The following is a 25,845-nucleotide window of genomic DNA, read 5'->3' as shown; positions in this document are numbered from 1 at the left end:
CCTCCTAATCCTCCTATAGGCGAAAAAAAGGAAATTAGGGAAGATAATTAATATTCGTAATAAGCTGGCAGTCAATTAGCCCCCTTCTTAGTAAAGTGGTCATGCGATTGGCACGCCAAAGTGGCGCGGGCACTTACTACTTCGTCCGTTTTTTACTTGTTTACATTGTCCCTTCTCGTCCCCTCACCCCCCCCCCCTCCACTCGTGGATAGAAGATGAAGGGTGCGGTCCGTTGAACGCTACCAATGCTTCGGAGCGCCACCAAGCGGTCCGTTATTCGCTACGGAGCGCTACAGGTTAGGCTGTGACGTCACGGCAAACGTCATACACCCGTTTCCCGCCTCGCTCCGGACCAGCTCCAGACGCTCCCCTGAAAACTTGGGTCAGCGGAGGAGCGAGTCAATTTTTGGCGGAAATTCGAAGGGAATGCACTGAGGCAATGGAGAGTTTACTCACGTTGCAGATGATGGACGCTGAATGTGGACGCCTTTCTCCTATATAAGTGACTACGAAGTAACGGAGTAGACGCACTTAGTAAATAGATGTAAATTTAATTGTGATTTAAATAAATATGTAGCAAGAACTAAATATCGACAAACATTCTCGTATCTCCCCCAAAATGAACTCAAATGTCTTTGGAAGCAGCCTTTACATACAAAAGGCAACAAAATTATTAAAAGGGGCATGTAATATAAAGAAAGGATTGTAAGAACATATATCGACAAATATACTCATGCCATAAATTAAAATCTGAAGAAAAATAGGATATACATGAAATAGATTAATGTTTTTTAATAGTCGTTAGCCATTATAAGTTAATATGTTTCAACTGGGAAAACGGTAGAGTACCTACTTTTTCCTTTACTAGGGTAATGAGTTTCATTGAGAAGGGTAGGCGAGGGTTGGTGTGAGAAATACAGTCCAAAGTTTCTTCCTTTACTATGTGGAGCCTCGGTATTGAAAAATAAAATTCATTTTAATGATATTCAAACATATTTATTAATATTCAATGATCATAGTCACCTCAATTCGCAATTAAAACCACATCTTTGATTTCATAATCCCAGTTTGCCCACCCTCGTTCATTTCCGCCATCTTGACTTCGCTCCTGACCGGTCCGAAAAGAAATTCTCGTAGCGAACGTAGCGCCTATGGACCGGTGCTCCGGAGCACTTCCGTCTGTAGCGTCTGGTAGCGAAAGTAGCATTCATTGGACCGCACCCGAAGTGAGATATTCGTATTCTTGGCTGAAGCCATAGAGCATGGCTGAAGCTAATGTTTTCATTTGAATCGTGCAAATTCCAAGGGACCACATATTTGATGACGGATATTTATCAGTGATGCATCCTAGATTGTGAATAAAGGAGAATCAGAGTAAGACATGTCACTTTCTCCTTAATTGGCTGGATGGTGATCTTTTTTACATAGTGGTTTCGTATGCATTGTGCGACTAATCTTACAACAAATTTTCTTTCATTAGCCCCGCATTGAACTTAGTGATTGTAAATAATGCTGTTAGTATCAAAATGTATCCATCAAGTACGCAGAGAAAATTTTGGACTTTTAGCGAAGAGAATGACCTCGAGAGATCACGTTTAGAGGCAAATAGGAAATTTGTTCTCAAGCATGGAGGACATATGTCTGTGAGTATATATTTTTTTCTCAATGCCCACAAGAAATGGAAGAGTCAGCGATACATGATGATAGTAAATGTTGCATTCTTTAATTAATGCAAGGAAATTGCTTTAAAATTACCAAATAATTCTTCAGTCAGTATTAGGCAGCCATGTGTGTTTCTAGTTTAAAGTATACCGGGACTAGCCGCGGTGATAACTTTTACGGGAGTCACCCGCAATGCACAATCGTGCGAAAGATCCGCAGAGAAAAAATCATTCGCCTTGACCGGGATTGTCCGGTAGTGTTCGAAAATATCCACAGGGAAGAATGACGCCTTGGTAGCTTAACTGACTAAAGCACTCGACCGGAAATCAGGGGATCCGGGTTCGGATCCCGGTCAAGGCCAATGATTATATCTCTATGGATCTTTCGCATGTGTGTTTCTGTTGATTCGGGTATTATTTCAAGAAATGGTGCAAACTCCTTGGAAATATTGGAATAACCTTTACAAAATAGTGAAAGAACTCAAATTCCGTTTTGTGAAATAAGTTCATATATATTCAAGGTAACTAACAACATGCTGTTCCATGAGGTGTTTTCGGGCATGGTTGAATTCCTTCTCCACTGTAGATTTTTTGGACTTTGGAGGAGTGAGTTGTTGCATCATCACATGGCAAGCAAAGCCGCGAGGCAGCAACATTGTGTACATGGCACAACAGCCGTGTAAATTCTGACAAACGTTTAACAGTAATGGCCATATTCCTAGTTTTTTGGCCTGTGAAAAGACCGGAAATAAAACGTTATATCTCTGCTCCCACAAAATTGGTTTCCCATGCAGCCAATTTACTCTCTGGTCTCCCTCGCCAAGTAAATTTGTAAGCAAAATTCCGAGCAGCTGTTATTTTGCCCAAATCTGTTCATACTCAAGGATTGACTGTGGACTTGAGGGAAGTGAGTGGTCGAGTACAGCCATAATCGGCGAACCTGAGGCTCTAGGGTGCGCATTCAATTAAACTCCCCGCTGAGTGAAAGTTGTACAGTTGGAAGGTGCTTTGTAGGGCTCTAATTGGGGCCACCTATTCCAGATAGGTTGAAGGGTAGGAGCTGGGCAAAAGGTAGTCCATGTGATGGTGTCATAAACCTAACTGTGGAAAAGAGTGTGCAGAACAGTGCCAAGTCTCTCTTCCCTTGAAACGTAATTCGTAATAATGGATTTACGCTACTTGCTGGCCCTCAATTTAATAAAATCAATCACCTGTGTAATACGCATAGATATCTTTATGCACCGCATTCAGTCTTTTTAGGCAATTTAAATGGTTTGTATTCATATACTGTGTGTTTTGATTATATAGTGGGTTTTTGGGATTATCTTATTGCCAAGTTTAGGAATTGTGATGCGGAGATAATGATCCCTGGCATTCATTTTTGGCATTGTTTCATATGTCAATACTTAGTGGGCTCATTGCTATCAAAGCTTGACCAAATTTAATGATAGGTCTGAAAATTTGTGTACTCAATCAATTTTTACTGTGATGGGCATATTTTTGCTGTATTTATAATATTTATCTTTCAGGAAGAACAGCAAGAATCCTTTTTCTTGACACCCAGTGAAGAAAGTATACTCAGGCGTCAGTATGAACTACAGCTAAGGGAGTTTTGCAGGAAATTCCAGCCACCAATGCCAAGATCTGTGGCTGGTACTTCATTTCATTACTTCAAACGCTTCTACCTTCACAACTCAGTGATGGATTATCATCCCAAAGAAATATTGTTAGTATGAAATATAATAAAAATTAGAACCCAATTCTATACATTATCTCGAGGCCAAAAGGAATGTGCTTGAATCATAAAAGATTAATTCTGGTATAGAATATTCCTTAACTCCCATTAGCACACTATTTGGATGATCCTTGAAGACCATCCGGAATTATTATCCAAAATTTGAGATTTACCACCCTTGATATTCTTTATGCACTCTTAATTTTGATTGGTCCAAAGTTTTCCAAATTGTCCAATATGACGTACAGTAAATACTGATTATGATCTGGGTCTTTGGGAATGGAGTTTTTACCCACATTATTGTGGGAATCAAAGAAAAACCTCTAGTTAAATTTTACCATAATTTTTTTGCATAATAGAATTTGAAAATGTTATTTTGTCTGTCAAGGTATCATCCACAACATATTTGAACTAGAATTACCAGAATAATCTTATATTTCCTTTTGGCATTACAATTGATAGGGAGAATTTTGCCAAAGTCACCCAAAAGTAGAAATGGAACTCATAATGTTACAACTTAGGGGAAAATGGTGGGAAATCCTGTATATCAGGAACCACAGTTTTGTGGGTTGTATTATAAGTGGTTTTTAGTGTATGAGTGTGGTGGTGTTAACCAATTTCTCTCTAGATTTTTACATGACAGTGACTTCCATGATGATTTATCCTTAGCAAATATCTATCAGTAAGGTTGTTAACACTTATTTAAATTTGCCAATTAAATTTTCATATGCAACTGTACATTGTGCATAGATCGTCAAAAATAATAGTAGTGACAAATGATCTGGTATTCAAGATAGTGTATGAAAGACTAAAACTTTTTAATTCTTCAAGCCACAAAATGGTGCAGGCATAGTTGTTGACATCACACATGTGGTGTTAATTATAATATGGTATGGTATTTATAATATTCAAGTCATTAATTTTGTCAACTATTGGTTGTGTTATAAAAAGTGAAGTTTTAACTTGGGCTTTCAAAAAATTGAATGCAGCAGACCATGAATTGAATGGTTGACCTTGATTTAAATAATATAAAATGCTAATTCCAGAGATACTAGACTCTCAATTACTTACTCTTTGCCTTTAGGTTAGGAATATTTATCATCATATTTTTGACTTATCAATAAATTTAGTGATGTTTACTTTTGAATCCTGCGTTTGAATTATCATTATTATTATAATATATATACGTAACTGGCAAAATATACATGATTGGTTTTCGTGGTACGTTATTTGATTTTTGTTTGTTTCATCCAAGAAACTTTTGGATTGTAACAGACTTTGATAATTGTAATAAGCTAAATATTTCAATGCAAAATGTTTACACTTTTGGTTTATTTAGCTGGTATATTTTTATTATGCTTTATCATTTTCTCTCATTAGAGTCACCTGTGTTTACCTTGCTTGTAAAGTTGAGGAGTTCAATGTGTCCATTTCTCAATTTGTTGGAAATATTCGAGGTGATAGAGAGAAAGCCTCGGATATAATACTCAACAATGAGCTATTACTCATGCAGCAGTTAAATTATCATCTTACTGTTCACAATCCGTTCCGTCCAATTGAAGGACTCTTAATTGACATTAAGGTGAGAACTGTGATGAATAATATAAAAAATTGAAAATGGTTAAGGAATATTTTGTTCTTATTCAAAAGTGTACTTCATCATTGATGTTTTTTTCTGTTTCACGAAGACTCGTTGTCCCACACTCCAAGATCCTGAAAGACTACGGCCTGGGATGGAGGAATTTTTAGATCGCTGCCTCTGGACAGATGCTTGCTTACTCTATTCACCATCTCAATTAGCATTAGCTGCTCTTCTGCATTCCACATCCAAGGTAAGGAGAATGTCAGGATTGATGATTTAATGCTACTTTGTAAGCAACTTTTACAGTTGGGCTATTTGCTCAGGCGTACATAGTTTTATTCATAAATTAAATGATAGAATCTGTAACTGATTTGATTTTCTGCTGAAATCAAAGATTTCTGCATTCATTCACTCATTTGTATCACAAAAATTTGTGAAAAATCTTTATATTGGTTTGATGCTGCTCTCAATTAACTCTTCTATAAGCTAATCTTTTCAAAACTACATTTTTCATCTCTTTCACATTCTTCTTTACCTGTACATAATGTATATTTTATTCAAGGTCTTCCTTTTCCATTCTTGACATCAACTTGTCCCTCCATGATTGTCTTCATCTGACCAATGTGTATACATTGAATTAGAATTAGCAATTTAAAAATTTGGCAAGGGAATGTTTTGGAACTGCTGAAGATTGTTCCAAACAAAATATCTGGGAGTAATTAGGTACATTCTTTAAATTATGTAAAAATCTATCATGCCACACAGGTCAATTCTGTAAAAATTATCTTGTGTGATAGAAACAAAACACACCATTTTTGAAGTAGCTGTTGGTGGTTCAGAATTTATTTGTAGATTTAGATAACCAAAATTGTGTATCTCAAGCTCTAGCTTTCAAAGTTAGTTGGTCATTAAATTTGTTACTTTTTTGCTCCATCTATTTTGCTAATAGCCATTCTCCTTTCCTTTATCAAGTAATGTAGCCATTAGTTAATTTTGTTGTAGGTTTTCGCAGCAGTCCATGTCAGGCTTCTGGGTTTTGTCGACCAAGATGCAGTAGATTTTGAAAGCCTGCCTAGAGGTAGCTGTTAGTCTTTCAGCTTGAATGTTTCATCAGGCATATTTTTGCCAACGTTTTGGGTTGGTGTTAAAATCATAAAAAAATCTTGCTGTCTTCCTTACCCACGTTATTGATTGGTATCTGGAGTGCTACAATTTAAACTTCTAGAAGGTTGAAATGTAAGTGATTTTAACCTTCCGTTGGGCGCAATGGAACTGACAGGCTCAGAGCGACAGATTTTTCATTTCTTTGCGCCAATAGGCGGCATAGACCCTTTATGCTTATGCAGCGGACTCCCGATTATCCGGGTTGCGGATTATCTGTGCACGATTTTCACTCTCGCTCAATTTTTTCCGCGATCTTTGTAAAAAAATTGGATGCAAAATCATCGGAATTATGGCATTAATGCTAAGATACACCAGTCTCATTATTTCCGTTAGAATCCCCTTCATAAAACGGAAACGATCACGCACTAGCTGCATTCACGGAAGTACCGTGTTCCTGTTTTCCAAGCCTCGCAATGCGCGACCCCTCTCCTACACGTCCCGCAGCAGTTGCGACCCGGCCAACTTGTGCGAGACGCGACTACGTTGTGTGGTGCCTGACATTGTAGTTTCTGACGTCAAGCAGTAGTTTTGAAGCATTCGTGCAAACCACTTTTCAATATTCGTGATCACACAGCACGGATGTGTGGTTTTCAAAACCAGGCCTTACATGGAGCATTAATAACACGAGCACAACCATGTTATCGCCACTAAAAAGATCGCGAACTGACAAAGAAAGCTCTCAATGAGTCTGGTAAGCACTCTTAAATAACAGAATAATTGCATAGATAATAATATGTTGTTTGTTTTATGTAAATTATGAACATTACAAGGCATTTAAGTGAAGGTTTGGATTATCCGTGTTTTCCGATTATGTATTAACTTACGAAGTTTATTTTGGAAATGGGCTAAGACCCTTGTTTTTCTTTTTTCTCGTCACTGAGCGACAGAGGGCGACATAAATGGTGGTTAGGCCGGCTGCTGCTAAAATTCCATGGGTGTTGGAAACAACTATCTTACGCTTACTTAACAGTTGCTATTCGCTCCTAACTACAAATTTATTCCATTAAATTCTAATAATAAACTTTGCAATTCATTATTTGATTACGTTTTCTAAACTGGTCGGGAATTTCTTAAGCGATTGTTGATATTGAAGTACAAGAAATGGGAAGTTTATGTTGGTATAATTATTTAACGATCTTTCACAGCATAAATCGATATCAAAAAGCCTTTTCTGAGAATTCTACCGTGAATAACCACCGAGTACGTTTAAATGAGGCCACTAAAGACAAAAAAGGGCGGACGAAACAAAAGCAAACTTAATATCGTGACTTATGAAAAAGGTTTGAAATTACAGAACTCAATTTTGCGAAGTGCCAATTTTCCGGTCCGACTGACTTTGTGTAATCGAGAGTGTACTGTATTCGTGCTCTCTCTCCCCATCATTAGCCCGGATAATCGGTAGTGTACTGGAGTAGCTGTTTGTTTTGTCGCGCTCCATTCAGCCTTTTGTGTTTTGCATTTATGCCCACAGGTCAATGGTGGATTGTTTGGCATAAATTATTATTCCATTATTAAGCTAAAGCAAAATACAGTAGACTCCCGATTATCTGGGCTAACTAAGGGGAGAGACGGCACAAATAATCGGAAAACACAAACTTTCTCTTAACCCTTTCACTGCTGTTCAATCTCCGAAAACCTTCTCCTCACATGCGGCGAAAAGGTTAAAATGCGTTTCGTGGGTCCATGAAGCAGGTACCTCCACGATGGGTGTGGTACACCCTCCAAAGGGTCGCTAATCCACGACCCTCGACGAGCTCACCCACGCAGGACCGTCTCCTCGACCCTACCAGCGGGGGCTGAGTTGTGAGGGAGCTGACTTCCCGAAAAGTGACCGTTCTGACTTCGTTTTGAAATTATATCAATCAATCCGATCATCAAAAATTATTGTTTTCATCGCACTTCTCCCAATCAGGCAATCAAGTACGTCTTTGAAACGTGTTTCTGCAATGAAAAATAACGATTTCGTTAACTTTGCTAAAATCGTGGCTGGATAACCGGAAAATGGCCATTTCAGCAAAGTTAACAAAATCGGTATTTTTCATCACAGAAACATGGTCCAAAGACGTACTTGATTGCCTGATTGGGAGAAGTGCGATGAAAACAATTTTTCGATGATCGGATTGATTGATATAATTTCAAAATGGAGTCAGAACGGTCACTTTTCGGGAGGTAAGCCCCACGCTGGTAGGGTCGATGAGACGGTCCTGCTTGGGTGAGCTGGTCGAGGATTCCGGGTCCCGGTTTAGCAACCTTTCGGAGTGCTTCGGCGAAAGTGCTGACCGCATGGCAGGGACGAAGAAAAAGTACGTCCACAGCAGTGAAAGGGTTAAAAGTCTTGCAATGCTTATAATTTTCCTAAAACATACAACATATTATTATTTATGCAGTTATTCTGTTATTTAAGAGTGCTTCCCGGACTCAATGAGAGCTTTCTTCCCCAGTTCGCAATCTTTTAGCGGAGCGCGGTCGTGCACTGTAAGGCTTGGAAAACGGGAACATGGTGCTCCCGTAAATGCAGCTAGCGCACGATTGCTTCCATTTTACGAAGGGAGATTCCAATGGAATTAATAATCCTGGTTTATCCTAGCATTAATGCAGGAATTCTGGTGATTTTGTGTCCGATTTTATTTTTTTAATAAAGATCGCAGAAAAATTGAGCGAGAGTAAAAATCATGCACTGATAATCTGCAACCCGGATAAACCACAGCCAGATAATCAGGAGTCTGCTGTAAAAGCATTACATGTTAGCTAAACAGGGTAGCAAAATAAAAAAGCACTGTTCTTATAGAATTCACATGCTAATATACTTTACATATAATAATACTTAATAGCCTAAAGAGCACGTTTAATCACACCTTGCTGGATCTGTCCGGGGCCATATGACGGTGTGTGAAGGGGTCTATGCATAGCCTGCAAGACATCACTAAAGTGTTAGACTACTCTTATAATGACGCTTTAAACTTATAGATGTACCACTGAGCTGTGCTGAGATTTAATAATGTTTTTTTAATCTGTGCCTGTCAGACACACTGCCTGAACTCAGCAATTCCAATATTGCCCCTGACGAAAGGTCAAAGCATGCTGACTTGAAAGGTAGTATGGACTGTGGTTTGGTGAATGGTATTTTTGTGTAATCTAATTGTGTGAAAAATATGTACGCGACATGCCTTTTCTCATAATTGAACTCCTGACGCTGTGTTAATGAGAAATGAGAATTGTTAATAAATGAGAAATGTTATCCAGCACATTGTGAAAGGTGACATTATTTGTATTGCACGTGACGTTACTCCTCACTGTCTATTTCAGATCTATCCCGTCTTAAATTAGTTCCTTTGTCTATGCTCCCATAGTAATGAAAAATGTTCAGTTCATTTATTATCCCCTTGAACATTAACATATACATGTCGATGGCTAAGTTTTAACTACACGTATCTCAAAAATAGCAACTTTTTAGGAGAGAAAAAAAACTATTAATTTTTTTTTACTGGTACACTGAAATTAAAAACCAAAAGTTCATAAAACTGAAAAAGAAGCATTCATTTGCAAATGTTTTTTGCTTGTATTTTATTTTTTTTGTAATGTTATTACACTTTGTTTAACCCTTAGGTGCACGCTAAGCGGGGATTTTGCCGCATTTTTCAAAAATTTGAAATAGCGCGTTTACTGTGAATGGATCACTTGTGGCATACTTTGTTATTCTATTTCTGTACTTTTCCCTCCACGAAGAACATATGTTTGCGTCAATGTGACCACCAACTATTGCGTTACAATCTTACAAAGTGAGAACGACGACAACTTCGGGTGATTTGCCGCTAGATGGCGTTCACACGATACTAAGGAACTACTGATAATCTGTCGTTACCGTGGAAAATTGGAAGCATAATCCTTTTTGCAATACTATGTTAATATGTTGTCTCGTATTTATTATATTTTTGTAAGCATTTGCATTATCATTTCTATACTATTATTACTTGTATAATTAATGTCAACCTCAAACCACATGTAGTAATTTAAAAATTTTGTCTTCATACTCAAATATGCATTACATTTATGTAAAAATGCACTACATACACTTAACCAGTGACCGAAAAATAAGTGATGCACGTTTATTATAATGTATTATGCATTGGAACATGAAGACCAAGGGTCGGCACTTTTTGTATCTACCTGCGGGAAAAGTACATAATGCGGCAAAGGCATTATAACATTAATTTGCATGAAGGAAAACTGTTATCTCATGTGTACTCGAGAATCAGAGATTGCATCATTACTTCTCGTATAGAAATAATATCTTTATTTGGAATTAAATGCACTCTCTCTGTAAATAAAAGTTGAGGGAGATGCTAGAAGAGGTTTTAAACAGATGGAACAGGCCTGATGATTTACAGAACAGCGTTCGGGATAGCAACGGGAATTCATGAATTCGAATGGGAAAACAACAGCAAAGCATTACTATTTAAGTCTTGATTTAGCCATTTATTTGCTAGAAAATGGTCTAACTTTGTTAGGTACCCTGAAAAAATCCTTAAACCCACAGAGAGTTTCTACCCTGAAAAATTCGATAGGCTGCAACTTAATTTCTTGGTTTCCGGGATACCTGCACTCTTGTCTCGTACTGCACTAAACGAAACAAATGTGAAATTCTTTTGAAGTGCTTTCTACGTTGCCCTGCAAAGAGGACATCGAAACGAACTGCAAAAACCTGAAATGATCCTGACCTACAACTCAACCAAGGGAGGTGTCGATTCTGTGAACCGGAAGTGTGTAAATTACTCCCCTTCAAGACGAACACGAAGGTGGCCTCTATCACAATTTCTCCGGTTTATTTATATAGCTACTCTTAGCGGCCACGTGATTTCTGTAGCTAAGAATTTCGAAAAAAAATCCATCGAAGATCAAGAATGGAGTTCATGGAAGCTCTCGCATTTAGCCTTGCAGATAAACATTTTAAGTCCAGGGTGAAAAAAGGTAATCTTCCAATAGACACATAGGCTTTTCTAGCGATGAGACTTGGGAAAATTCCTGAATTATCTGCTTCTGCATATGAACGTCAATGTAGGGCTGGTCATTGTTTTACACGTGGAAAATATAAAAATTATAATACGGTAAATAAACGAATATTTTCTAATAATATTCAATAATCATTCCATCTGCGTCAAAAAATGTCGCAAATGTCATTTCAGTGATGGCCAATAAGGATGAAAAAATTGAAAAATTAATTTTGCTTGTAAAGTTTGTTATTTAAAAAATTTTAATTATTGCATTAACGATTTAGCATATACATTTCCTTTTTTGTGTGTTTTTTTGACTTTATTCCAGATTTCCTTTTGTCTAGATTGCCGTCTGCAATTCCTTTAGAAAAATTAGTCGAAGTATTTTTCAAGAAATTTGCATATAATTATGTGATATTTTAGTTTATAAATGAATGGGAAAAATATTTTAAGTGCTTTTATTTATTAGAAGTTACCCAAATACGTTAAAATACCCTCAAATTTGAATTTATACTTGGGAAAATCAAAAATGTAAAAGTGCGGCAAAAACCCCGCTAGCGTGCACTGGCGCTATACTTGCAGGCGCGTGCACCTAAGGGTTAAGATACCTGTGTTTCAAACCGGCCGCATTTGAGATAGGTGTTGTTAAAACTTAACCATCGATATACATTTGTGGCTTGAAAAATTTTAGCTTTGAAGTTCTGGTTTTATCATAAATTTTTTATTATTTTGTTTTAATGTTTTATATGTAGGTACAAGAAAACTTGGATTCGTATGTGACTGACACTTTGTTTGGTGGTGACAAGGGAGCTAGTCGACTGCCTGGCCTTGTGGAAGCTGTTAGAAGTATGTATAATCCAAGGCTTTGCCACTTTTTAAAGGATATGAAATCTTCATAGATTCTCTCTTAAATGTAATACGGGAAATGCTCTTTGACAAAAAAGACTTAAATTGATGCAAAGTATGTATTTTATAAATGCAATCATTGAACATAACATGGCAATGGGACACAACTTTATTTTACAGAGGTTGAAAATTATTGTTTGGCTTAAAATTTGTTTCAAAAATCAGTTGTAGAGTATATGTATAAGTTGAAAATTCATGCTTCTTCAATACATAGCAATGATAGATGCATTATTTAAAAAAATATGATTTACGGCTCCGATAAATGTTTAACTGTAGTTGAGTGTATGTTATGATACCCATTTTTTATATGATTGAGAGAAAATCAATTTTTCATGAGGTTATTTATACATTGAAACTTTGAATTTATTTATGTTGAATTTGCAAAATGTGTGTATTCAGCCAGTGGGCTGAAATATATGTATGTAATGTGTAGCAGAAATATTGACAGCACAATATTTTCAACTGTGTCTAATGCCTATTCAGTTCCCATAAAGCTTTCCATCAGCCTCTTATCATTATCCATAAATTTTAATTACTGTATTTTTCCAAATATAGTCCCCCCCCCGAATTTTGAGGCTTCAGTTTTGGGAAAAAATAAGAAAAAAGGCATAGGACAAATCACTCCCCCCCTTTACTTTGACCACAGGCATTTTTGGAAAAAAAAGGGGGGGACTATAATCAGATACATATATACGGTATTGAATGCCATTATCATGCTTTATTTTTGTGGCTGTTGTCTTAAGCCCTATATTTTTCTCATCATCATCACTGGTCAACAACCCTAGGATTGGTTTGACGCAGCTCTCCACTCAGTTCTCCTATCAGCTAATCTTTTCACTCCTACTTCTCTTTCACATCTCTCTTTACTTGTTCCATATATTTTGTTCGAGGTCTTCCTTTTCCATTCTTGCCTTCCACCTGTCCTTCGACGATTGTCTTCATCAGGCCATCATGTCTCAAGATGTGGCCTATAAGGTTGTTCCGTCTTCTTGTTAAGGTTTTCATGAGGCTTCTCTTCTCTCCTACCCTTCTTAGGACTTCCTCGTTACTAACTCGGTCGATCCATTTGATTTTCATCATTCTTCTGTAGCACCACATTTCAAAGGCCTCTATCCTTGCTTTCTCCGCTGCGGTCATTGTCCATGCCTCACTTCTGTATAGGAGCATACTCCAGATGTAGGTTCTTATAAATTGTTTCTTTACATCCATATTTAAGTTTCCCGCTGTAAGCAGGTCTCTCTTTTGGTGGAATGCTCTCTTTGCCTGGGCTATTCTGCTGATAATTTCTTTCTTGCTTCTCCCGTCACTAGTTATCTTGCTTCCCAAATAACAGAATTCATCCACTTCTGTCAGATTTTGCCTCCCTATTTTAATGTTGGTCTTGACTTCTTCTCTTCTGCTGCATACTAAGATCTTGGTTTTCTTCGTGCTTATTTTCAGTTGATATCTACTCATTACCCTACCCATATTAACCAGAATATTTTTCAAATCCTTCTCTGTTTCTGCTATAACGGCTATGTCATCGGCAAATCTTAGCATGCTTATTTTTTCTCCATGGATATTCACTCCCAATGCCTTTTCTTTGATTTCCTTAACCCTAGGAAGACTGAAAAAAAATTATCGCGTAGTGGCCTGACTGGGTCCAATGGACCCTCAAACATTTTTTCCACAATATTACTAGTTTATGATGAATTTAGGCTAAGTTTGGTGATGGTTTCCATCTTATTTACTTCCCCAACATATTTCTTCACCTCTTTATTATTATTTAGTTATTTTGTTGGAAGACATTACTGCAGCGAAGCATAATATTATTCCTTCTACCAGAAATATCACTCCACTTTTACCATTTTCATGTAAGTTCATTAGCACAATTACATTTACACAAATTACAACATGGATTATTTGTCAATGATAAATAAGTCATGGAACAAATTAAATGAAACAAATGTATGATGCATTTACAAATGTTATTAAAAAGTGTTATGCTACTACAAGCACTGATTGCGTAGAATTTCTGAATGCTCTTGGCATATTTTTTGTGCACATCGTGATGGGGATGCTCATGTATTTCTATCTTTATTGTAGTTTCACTTACGACACTTATTTTCCTTGGCTGCTAAGGTTGTCAAGGACTGTGTCACATTTTCTTTTTCACGATGTAAATTCTTCCTATGTTTGGTTTTATTTTGGATTCCATGAGATTCATGAGATACTACTTTGTTAGGAAACCCTGTAGGCTGTATGGCATTTACAGACGTGAGCTCGGGTGGAATCCCTCGTTTATTTTACCTCATGATCTCTACAATCGCTAAACCTTTGAATAGTAGGCGGTCTACTTTCACATATTATGTTTCTGGCTGATTAGTCCCACAACCATGCCTGTAACTAATATTTTCCCTTGATTGACCTCTTGACTTTTATTAGAGTCTCTGCCTGTGTATACTTGGATATTCCACTTGTATGAATCACTACTACCACTTGCAGCCAAAATTTGAATTTTATTCAAAATTTTAATTCCATACTTTCCTGGTTTTGATGAAACAAACTCTCTAAAGGTACAGCGCCCAGGGAACATCAATAACTGTTCGTCAATTGTCATGCAGAACCTTGGCACGGATGCATATTTCAAATATTCATTTCGCCCATCAAATATCTCTCTAATAGCCTGCAACTTATCTTCGCCTCTGCTTTTCCTCATTCCTGTCGCATTATCAAATCGAATAACCTGCAGTATTATTTTGACTCTATAATACTGTTGAATATTGGTCACCCGTTTAGTTTACTCCAAAGTTGTGAAACATTTTCATTTTTGACTTGTAAAAATGATAATACTAGCAGTCCCAGAGTCTTATTTATTTCAGAGTCATTTTCTTCATTCTGCAAAGCTTGAAAAACTGTGCGTCTTTGGTGGTCTATTTTCTAACAACATCAAAGATTTTTGGACGCAAAATTAGCAAAAGAGCAGAAGACAGAATAAAAATTCCGCACGGCACTCAGGATATGACGCAAAATATTACGCCTTCGCATTCTACCCTTTTTAGTGGAATGAGGTTTTGTTTATCACACCTCTTTCAGATTGCATGAAATAAAAAATTTATCCCGATAGGAATTCCCCATTTTCGTATTTTTATCATCTTCTCAGCAAGATGAAGAAAAAATCGCCCAAGGTTCAGTTCCTCTCCATTCTTTTTCAAAATTTTAGGCTTCACCTCCACCGGAGTCACCACTACCCTCTTCCTGTCAGCGCTGTATGATTAGATGCCTAACATGTCCTTCTACAATCTTTAGATGAATGCAATCTAAATGTGTGTCACTATAAGCAAGCCTGTGAATAAAGTGACAATGAAATTTATCAATTTTTTCTTCCACACTTTACTTAGATATGAAAGGAATATAACATTGTTTGTGCTACTCCTTTGTTGTGAATTGAGGAAAAAATTAGCGAAGCACTGTCTCATATTATGTTTCTGATATCATCAAGCAATTCTAAGGGCTCAATCATTTTACTAGAATAGCTAATTTTTACAATAATTATAAACAATGCTTTTTATTATTACCTCAAAAATATCTTGATAGTTATTTTGACTGTAATATCCAAAGGGCGACGCCGATTTCTTAGTTCCTCAACTACACAGTGTATCAATTGTCACTCTATGAATTCAGTCACATCAATACCACATAACACAAAATTTGGTACCACTAAGCATCCTGTAAAGATAGGAATAATGAAATTGCTGTATATCATAGTAGATGAAAATCATTCTTCGTCTAACTAATCCATCTGAAGAGTAAACGATTTCGTAAATGTGGTAGATACTGAAATAGTACATTAGAATGAAAGATTATCATCTTTTATATAATCCGTAGAGGTTTTTACTTACCATGTACGGTATCAAAATGTAATTATGGAGTTAAAATTCTTCAATGTCTTCAGTTAGATAGTTGGAATAAAAGCAAATGTCGGCAGGCAGCAAGACCACTCCAGCTTGCGAGCGTAACTTCTGACTGACCACCACGAAAGCACCTCAGATGCTAGATGCTAGAGCAGTCTCACATATAAAGCTGACAGATTATGGGACTGAATGTAGATAATTTACACTGTCTATGCGTCAAACCAGAGTAAGTTGCAAAAACTACCCATTACGAAACGATGTGGATACATGTTTGTGACCGTATCACTCTAAATGTGACATTGTAAGAGCATATGAAAGGCTTCAAGCAAATCCATAAAAATTGCCCACTAATTGGTTATAAGTATCGCCTACGACTTTGTTTATAACTACATAAGCATTGAATCTCCCAAAACTACAAAGTAAATAAGAAAATTGCTAATAAGTTGAAATGAATTACCCATAGCATTGAAAATAGTCGACTGGGTCCAATGGACCCAGTCCGTCCACTATGTAACTTTGTAGTATACTATAAAATGTAATGAGCCCATTTTCGTTATTTCTTGCTATGTTTTAGAGGACATACATTTAGGAAAACTCACGGCGTCAAAATCTGTTTCGTGCATTTTTGACATAATTATAAACTTTCAAAACTACCAACTGGGTCCATTGGACCCAGTCCGTCATTCTAGGGTTAATGGCTTTTTCAATGTAAACGTTGAAAATTACGGGTGACAATGTACAGCCTTGTCGCACTCCTTTCTTAATTCTTGCTTCTTCACAGCTGGGCCCTGATTTTATCACGGCTACTTGGTTTTTGTATAAACTGTGGATGATTCTTCTGTCATTATAAAGAACCCCAATTTCCTTTAGGATTCCAAGCATTGTGCTCCAATCCACGTTATCAAATGCTTTCTCTAAGTCCACAAACGCAACGAATGTTGGCTTGTTCTTTTCCATTCTCTTTTCTATGAGCAGTCTTAGGGCCAATATTGCTTCCCTTGTGCCTTTGTTTTTTCTGAATCCAAATTGGTCTTCATCCAAGTACTCTTCTGCTTTTCGTTCTATTCTTCTATAGATGATCCTCGTCAGTATCTTTGATGCATGTGTAGTAAGGCTTATGGTCCTAAAATCTTCGCACTTCTCCGCTCGTTTCTTCTTAGGAATAGGGATTATAATGTTCCTCTCGAAATCCTTTGGTATCTCACCTGTCGTATACATTTCACTAATGATTTTGTATAGCTGGTTCAACGTCTTCTCTCCTGAATTTTTGATTAGTTCTGCAGGAATGTCATCAATGCCAGACGCTTTATTTATCCTGAGGTCTCTTACAGCCGCATCAAATTCCGATCTTAAAATTGGGGCTCCCATGTCATCGGCATCCACTTCCCTCTCGTTTTCGATAGCATTCGTTCTGAGGCGACTTCCTTTGTACAAATCTTCCAGATATTCCTTCCATCTCTTCCCTTTTTCTTCGTTTTCAATCAATAGTTCTCCGTTTTTGTCCCTAAGGGTATTACATCTTACGCCCCTTTTCTTAAAGTGGTTCCTAACTATCCTATAAGCAGCCTCTACTTTTCCATGTTTAAGATTGTTTTGCACGTCTTCGCAAATGCTTTTCATCCACGTTTCTCTAGCCTTCCGCGCTTTACGACATATTTCGTTCCTTATCCTCTTGTAACGATTCTGTCCTTCCTCTGTTTTTGCAGCCTTGTATTTTCTTCTTTCTTCAATGAGATCTAATACTTCCTGCGTGATCCATGGTTTTTTCATAACGACTCTTCTTTTACCAAGAACTTCCTCAGCTGCCGCCTGCAGACCACTTCTAATGGTTTTCCAACTCTCTTCCATTGGTTTGTTGGTCGGATCCTCCCCAATTTTATTTTCTACAGCCTCTTTAAACGCCAGTTGATGCTGAACCTCCCTCAATTTTTCAACCTGCCATAATATTTTTCTGTGGAAAGTAAATTAGCCAAAAAATTGGTATTTTCAGAGATACGTTCCATGGCCAAGGCAGTTGAGCCACCACCTCGTGACCGCATCAGACCCCTGGAAAAGAAGTTGGAAAGGTGCCGTACTGCAATCAGGGAGGAAGAAGCAAGGTAAACGGCCCTTTTCAGGATTACAGAGTTACCTCTTAGCTGTGAATACCGTAAAACCATGAAAAAGCAGTGAATTTTGTCATGAAATCTTAAAAATCTCTCAAACTTGATTGTAAATCTATGATTGACAGATCAAAAAAAATCATAATGTTGACTATGTTTCAAGGTAAGGCCCTCGCAGACTTAGTCTACATATTTATCTCCACATGTATATTTGAAGCTCAGTAATTGGTCGGTGCACCATGACGACTCGTTGACCTTTCGCGCCGGGCTCCTTCACGGAAAGTTGGTTTTGCCTGTACGAAGGCTTTGAGCATTTCTTTTTCGCCCTGTACGGAGTTGTTTCTCGGCAAGGAATTGTCCAGGTAGTCGCTTCGTCCACTTAATGACCTTGCCTAGCGAGGTGCCGGACACTTTCCTCAGCAACTGGGCAAATATAATCCTCGACCCTTTTCCCGAAGGCAGCCCATCACAGCGTACTTTTGCGGTCAGCTTATTGTTACTAGTGCGATTTTAATTTTTTTTATTGTTACTATTGCAGCAAGTGTCAGTTCATCTATGTATACCTTTCATTTTGCAATGCCTCTAGAACTTTTAAACGAAGTTCTACGGTTATTTTTATGGTTTTCAGCAAAAGGGCATTATATCTTTATAGGACTTTGACTTTCTTGGACAGACGTAACTTCCTCCATGACTGTCAGCACGGATTTCTAAAAGGTAGATCATGCAAAACACAGCTCATGCTCTTTCTTCACGACGTTATAAAATCTGGTGAATCGAAACGACAAGTTAACGCACTATTTCTAGATTTTAAGAAAGCTTTCGACACTGTACCTCACAACATACTTTTATACAAATGACAGTCATGCGGATTAAACGAAACAGTTGTAAACTGGATACGCGACTTTCTCAGTGATCGTAAACAAAAAGTAGTTCTTGGCAGAATTAGCTCTGATGTTGTAAAAGTTACATCAGGTGTTCCACAAGAAAGCATAATCGGCCCCCTGTTGTTCATTATGTACATTAATGATCTTTGCTCCCGCATTAGCAGTAAAATACATTTACATATTTGCTGACGATGCTGTCATCTATCGCGAAATTAGTGATCACTCTGACTATGAAATTCTATCATCTGACTTAAACAACGTTCATTTGTGGAGCCAAGAGTGGGGACTCGAACTTAATCTGAGCAAATGCATGGCGGTACATTTCTTGCGGAATTCATCCAACTCTAACCATGTTTATGCAGTGGATGGTGTTAACATAAAGGCAACAGACAAAGTGAAGTACCTGGGAGTTACGATAACCTCGAATCTCACGTTGGGAACACACATAAAGAATATTTGCGGCATAGCCCTGAAGAAATTAGGATTTGTTAAGCTATAAGGTGCTATTTTGCTCTCGTCCGACCGTACCTTGAATATGCAGCGAGCGTATGGGATCCGGTGCAGAAAGACTTAATCTGCGAACTGAATAAAATACAGTAAAACCTCTTTACATCGTAATGGAGGGGACCAAAATTTGGGTAATTTGATGTATGGAGGTTCACTATAGAGAGGTTTTTACCATTTTTTATACCATTTTTTCATATCCTTTGGAAATGAAATGCACTACTGTATTTTAATCCATTATAAATATATGTGTTTAAACACACATGCACGCATCAGTGAACAAATATTTATTCTTTAATAATTACAGAAAGTGAGCGGTATTGCATGATTTTTACCATGATTTGAGAGAAAGCGATGTGAGCTCTCTGAATTCAACAGTCACTTAAAATGATTAGGATAGTTGGATACCTTTTTTTTTACTTACTGTAAGGTATACTCTCATATTGAACAAAATGGCCACAACTAATGATTAACGTGAAAATTACAGCATAATAAGGTATATAAGAAAAAAAAGAGAAACATTTATTGCTGAAAATGTCATTCCATGTACATAATCGCGGCTGCATTAATGGTCTCTTGTTGTCTCGGTACAATTTGCGGAGGTAGTTAGGCCGTCTCGGGGGTATCTCCTTGGTATGATAAGAGGAGGAATTACGATATAAAGAGGTTCACTACAAAGAGGTTTGCCTATAAATTTACTTGTAAATCAGACGGGACCGTAAGGGTGGTATGATGTTAGAGGTTTATGATGTAAAGAGGTTCACTACATAGAGGTTTTACTGTACAAAGGAAGGCTGCGCGTTTCGTCAAAAACTGCCACGGGCATACAGACAGTGTTACCCAGATGTTAAGCGAATTAGGCTGGAAGCCGTTGGCTACTCGGAGGCTGCGCGCTAGGCTTAGATTGCCCGAACAATTGAGAATGGATATCTTTAAGAGCGACACAGTGAACATAATATTGGAGCCACACTATATTTCCAGGTCCGATAGAAGCGATAAATTAAGAGAGATGTTTTGCCGAACGGATAGATATGGGAATTCGTTTTTCCCCCGAACCATAAAGGACTTTAATAAACGCTAGTCCCAACCTTATTAGAGCACTTCATTTTCTTTTTAGTTGTAAACGGCTGGTGTCCTAACACCCCCTGCCACACGCCTTTTAGGTGGCTTGCGGGGTATTACATATGTAGATGTAGATATTATAGACCAACAAATACTTTAAAGGGAATGAAATCTTTAAATGTACCTAGCATACTTTTAGGTATTTACGATTTATGATATTAACATATTTTCTATCCATGATGCCCAAATCCACACTCTCCTCATTCACGTCTGCTTTCCACAAGCATTCTGAAAACACGAGAAGGAAACATTTCGAATTTTTCCTGAAAAATTCGTATAAAACTACTTGAATCTTACGAATTTGTAGTTTGAAACGGCTAAATTATATTTATAAAGCAATTTCACTTAGATAAATATAAATTCATATTACGCACGAAATAAGAAAGAGAAGAGAATCATATTTTATTACATTACGAGGGCTTTTATTCATAGGAGTTCAATCGGATATTTCACCAAATTTCACCGCAAATGTACACATAGAATGTGGCTAACAGAGTAACGTATATCTTTAGCTGTAAATCATAACAATATCGCTCCTCTAACATCTTACCTTAGCGTCTCCAAAATTTGTTCTAGATGATGATGAACTCCGTTAATATGAACGTTAGAGTTCCGTTTAAAATTTGGAACCGATCAGCAGAACATCCAGAATGTAATTCTTGGCATTGATTTTCAATAAATGCAACATGTACGTTTTTAGCTCTTCTAACGAATAAACAAATAGGTGACCATGAGCACCTTCCTTGAGTGAGACATCAAGTTGCGGAATGGGCCGAGATAATCCCCACACGGACGATAAGAAAGGGTCGGACCTCTCGTGCCTAGGGACCCTAATGGTGCTTGGGACCCACTTGGCATGCTTGACCGCAAAGCTGTGAAAACACAGCCTTCATCCTTTAGCATCGAAAAAATCAAGCCAGGAAAACATGGCTTTCGGCCTTTAGCGTCAGAAAATTCAAGCCGTGGAAACACGGCCTTCGTAGGGAAAAGGTTAAGGCTGTGAATGGAAGACCGGTAACTGAAGTTTTCAAATATGTACCCTGGCAAAAAATCAGACACTTCTTCACTTCCCTGCCACCTTGCTCCCTCTATTTATCCATTCACTACTGTTAGCTGGCCCTGAATTTTGTTAACAATAGGTGACGTCATAACAGATAGGACTTACATTGCTGCATTTTCATTCACGACATCTTTCACGTATGTTAATTTTTCGCTAATGTGCGGCTGGTGATTGTGGCATGGTCAATATTTTTGCCTAAAATGACGAATCAACAGGCCATGACTTTGATGACATTTAGATTATGAAGACCTGAAAAAAACATGAATTTCATAATTTAGTTGGAGCCTTGTATTTGTTTTTATGATTGGCAAATAAGAATGATTTCAGGAACCTCCTCCCGGAAGTTTATCATGGACTTTTTCAAAGATGAAAAAACTCTGGGAGCTCTAAGGATACTGAAAATGGTTACAGAAAATCATGTTGCTTGTTTATCAGCTTAATTGTTGCACCTTCGGCTTGCCAACATAAATAAAACGTCGTAGATTTAAAATGGATTGTATTTTAGTTTTTCATATCGTTGTTACAGCTGTTTTGGAATCGTTCGTACATTCATGGAGTAGGCACCGTACTCCGACCGTCGCCCTGTTGTGACGTTTGCTTGTCCCATCGTCCCTTCCAGTCCCTTCACACACTATTGTCTCTTCTCCCTTCCCCTTCTGAGGCACCCATAACAATACAACCCCCTGCCCGGGCACCTTAAATGCGGTCCATCCCCTTCTGGGGTACCACTCAGTCACTCATGTCTCTCCAGGCATCTGTGCGCCATCTTTCGCCCCAAAGACCAACCATTTCATAGCCGTAACATTAATCATAAACAGTGGAACTTGGTTATAACGGCATCGGCTGTAATGTCAACTCGAGTTTAACGTCACATTTTATACAGACCAGCCAAAATTGAACATTTAATGTTGTACGAAAACCCATTTATGTCATCAACAAATATTGCGACGCTCGGGTATAGCGTCAAAAATTGTGCGATTCTTAGGTTGCAAAAGTGGTACTGTGATTGTATTATTTCCCAAAGTTCATAGAAACCATGTGTAGAAACATCAAAAGCAAAAACAGGTCACAAGCTGGAAGTTGAGCTGGTGACGGGATGCAACTCTTTTGTTTAATTGGTGTCTGGACATATTCCAGTGTACGAGTATATTTCAATAAACAGTGTTGTGTATAGCAGAACATTTGAGTTTTTACTTTGTCCTTTCACTCCGATTTAACGCTGCTTTTTTTATAACGTCACTCGGATATAACGTTAATAATCTTCTGGTCCCTTTGATGACGTTATAACCAAGTTCCACTTTACGTATGTACCTATTTTATGCTTCAGGGAAAGTAGGGAATATGACATTTATTATCTATTATTATTTAGCTTTATGGCTAGTAATTGAACATAATATATACCTAGGAAATCATCACCAGTTAATATGTGTGAACCAAATAATTTTACCTGTATTTTGCCCTGATGGTACTGGGACTGAGAGAAATTGTTTTTCTGGGGAGGAACATACTAACCAAGTTCCAGTGTATTTAAAGCTATCTTATAAACGTGCGGTAATGCATATGCCTGCCAATTCTGAAATGTCTTTGAGTACAATTTTCAAAGCACATCAGGCTCTTGCCCTCACAGTTGTTAAAGTGAGGTGTGATTTATTTTATGCATGGTAGATTATTAATGCTCCTGGTGATATGCTGAGCATAGCCTTATTCAGACTTGGATTTTTATTGCTCTTCCAAAATGTGGACTTTTGACATGTATTTCCAAAATGTGGTCTTACATCTTATGAGGCAATTAAACGAAGTTACGCCGCAAACCATTCAAGTGGTCTTACATATTTGAATGTGGAATGGTAGTATGTTAAACAAGTCATAATTGCATCCTAGCCTAGTAGTAGCTGTGTATGTTACATGTTTTGTAGGGTTCTAGACTTATTAATTTGTTAGCACATCATTAATGTGAAAGTCATCCTTTTTGAAGTATGCCAGAACTTCAACTTTGGAAATGCTTTTGATCATTAGTAGGAGTCAGAAATTTTTTTTATGATTGTAAAACATACCCATTTGTATCATGGAGTCTAGAGGGAAAAACACTGTGGCGGATTCTTCTACTTAGCACAGTATGTATTTGAACGCAAGTAGGATGTTTCAAAATTTTAATGCATTCAAAGTATTTTTGCTTAATATCTCCTTATTCCTTGTCCTACAGATTGAAAAGTAAAGGCCTCATTTTAAATAAGTGAGCATGTATTAAAGTCAATCCATGGGACTTTCTTTTTTCCAGAAAGGGTCGTGGGAAGAAAGGTGAAGATTTTGTAGATGAAGATGATATGTTAAGGGCAGCTGTTGATGAGAGAAGTGGAAGGTTATCGTGATCTGCACAAATCCTGAAGAAGATTGTCTCTGATGTGCCAATGAAATTGGCTGTAGCCAATTATCTTACAACTTCATGAGAAATAATGCACTCAATACTGTTATTCCTTTTTTCTAGGAAGGATAATGTGCGTAATTGAGACTGAAAATGTGTATTTCTATACATTTTTTATGGTAATGTTTCATGGGTGGGATCATCTTTGGACGAGTCTTGAAAAATGTTCACTGCACAGTGCCATAGAAGATGAAAAATAGGATTTTTTCACTATGGTTAATGCTGAGCTGGATCAAACTCTTCATAATGATTCTGCCTATGCCTGTATTTATTGAGATGAATAGAACTTATCTGAAAAGTATCCATTTGGTTTCATTGAAAATCTTCGTGAAAGTTACACATTACGTACATAATTCAGCCCTCTCCCTCCTGTGTCCTTACCTTACCAAGTATTTAATGTACCTATTTAAGATTGTTTGAGGAGAGTTAGGAATTTTTTTCACTGATTGATTGGCTGCTTTAATTGTTGAAATTTCTATCCCTGATGCTGCTTAAAACAAAGATATAAAAATTGAGTAGAAAAAAATTTTGCTGTTCGTGTCAATTATTTTAGATTGTTTTGGGATAAATTTTCATTTACTCTGCAATCACTGGGTGCTTGAAAAGTTGAAATGTATTCTTTCGACCAATGTAAAAATTAGAGATATAAAGAACACTATGAGAAAATTTTTTATTTCTCATCTGTTCATATTTTATGTGGTTTTGGGACTGCATGTTTGGAATTTATTCACTGAATGTCTAGCTGCTTGAAAAATTGAATAACTATTTCTCCTCATAAACAAGGGCATACCCAGGATCATAACAAGGGGGGGCAAGCCAAGTTCTGACGTTTGAAAAAATAGTTTTATTTTTCTTACATATCTTATACTAATACATATCATTTTTTGTGGTTTTAAAGAAAATTTGTCGAACACCTTAATTTCAATTCAGTACTGATTTTTCTTGAAGACTTTTGAGATTTTTGCTTCTAGGGGGGGCATCTGCCCCTTGCTGGGTATGCCCATGCTCATAATAAAGCCTTAAATACTTAGGGAGTATTTTTGCTGCTCATGTGAGCTTAATTCACATTGCTTAAGAAGAATATGGAATTTATTCAGCAATAGGGTGGTTTCCTTCATGGAAGAAAACGAAAGGCATTGATTGCGATTCGTTACCCACCATTAGTGTATTCATAGTACACAAATTATTTGGTTTTAGAAATACCGGTTTAGACGAATGGCAAGGGCCAAATTTTATCCTCATTTGAAAAAGGCCAGATTGGTGCCCATGCGATGCCACTCCACGTGACGTCACAGGGACCTAGTTTCTACACGAGAGGATAGGAGTTATACATCGTCTGAGGTTACCAATGCATACAAGAGGCACAGAGCTCAGGGGAACATGTCTTAATAATAACCTATTAAAACTGGCTAAGGTCGGAAAGTTTTCTACGTTTGATAAGGTATTAATAAACCTTTTTTAAGCCAAGCGCTACCAGATAGCATGGTACTCAGCTACCCGCTAGCATCCTGCGTCGTATCAGCGCTCAGAGCCTCTCCAAGGTCACCTCACAAGGTGGGAGGGGGAACCAGAAATGCTTCACATGGACTTTTTTCCCATCCTTCCTACTTAGGTTTGCAAAATTTGTGCTCACCGCAACAGTTAATGTCCACTACATGCTGCACTCCAGGTCACCATATTTCATTCAAGACTGCTAATTAGAAACATATTGAGCATAAACAGAAGGTATAGAGACAAAAAACAAGAGTTTGGGTATTACTTCTGTTTATTTTCCTTACTGGTCTATACAATACAATGGAAAAAAGAAAAATGTGATTAC

At 37.5% G+C, this 25,845-nt stretch overlaps 1 protein-coding gene across 3 annotated transcripts; it reads left to right on the top strand.

Moving 5' to 3' along the window:
* The first annotated feature begins 1,234 nt into the window (after positions 1-1,234).
* On the top strand, positions 1,235-24,327 carry LOC124169293 (cyclin-H-like). Of its 3 annotated transcripts, none has more exons than XM_046547859.1 (8): positions 1,236-1,374; positions 1,481-1,643; positions 3,191-3,387; positions 4,777-4,978; positions 5,085-5,228; positions 11,886-11,979; positions 17,923-18,031; positions 23,883-24,327. In XM_046547859.1, the coding sequence occupies exons 2-8, from the start codon at positions 1,527-1,529 to the stop codon at positions 23,971-23,973; spliced, it is 954 nt and encodes a 317-aa protein (XP_046403815.1). In that variant the 5' UTR covers positions 1,236-1,374; positions 1,481-1,526; the 3' UTR covers positions 23,974-24,327. The 3 variants fall into 3 exon arrangements, with proteins under 3 accessions (XP_046403817.1, XP_046403815.1, XP_046403816.1); XM_046547860.1 differs by having other exon boundaries at positions 1,236-1,377; positions 1,479-1,643; XM_046547861.1 differs by lacking the exon at positions 17,923-18,031 and having other exon boundaries at positions 1,235-1,374; positions 23,883-24,176.
* Positions 24,328-25,845: the final 1,518 nt, after the last annotated feature.

This window comes from Ischnura elegans, chromosome 12 (genome assembly GCF_921293095.1).
Source record: "Ischnura elegans chromosome 12, ioIscEleg1.1, whole genome shotgun sequence".
In the NCBI taxonomy this organism is placed as follows: Eukaryota; Metazoa; Arthropoda; class Insecta; order Odonata; family Coenagrionidae; genus Ischnura; species Ischnura elegans.
Note: the sequence above shows the minus strand (reverse complement) of the source record. Positions and strands in the feature narration are given on the sequence as shown.

Excerpts from the sequence above, each read along its gene's own strand:
- LOC124169293 (XM_046547859.1), top strand. The coding sequence starts at position 1,527 with ATGTATCCATCAAGTACGCAGAGAAAATTTTGGACTTTTAGCGAAGAG. Across the intron at positions 5,229-11,885 it reads TTCTGCATTCCACATCCAAG|GTACAAGAAAACTTGGATTC; the intron begins GTAAGGAGAATG and ends TTTTATATGTAG. Across the intron at positions 11,980-17,922 it reads CCTTGTGGAAGCTGTTAGAA|AGATACGTTCCATGGCCAAG; the intron begins GTATGTATAATC and ends TGGTATTTTCAG.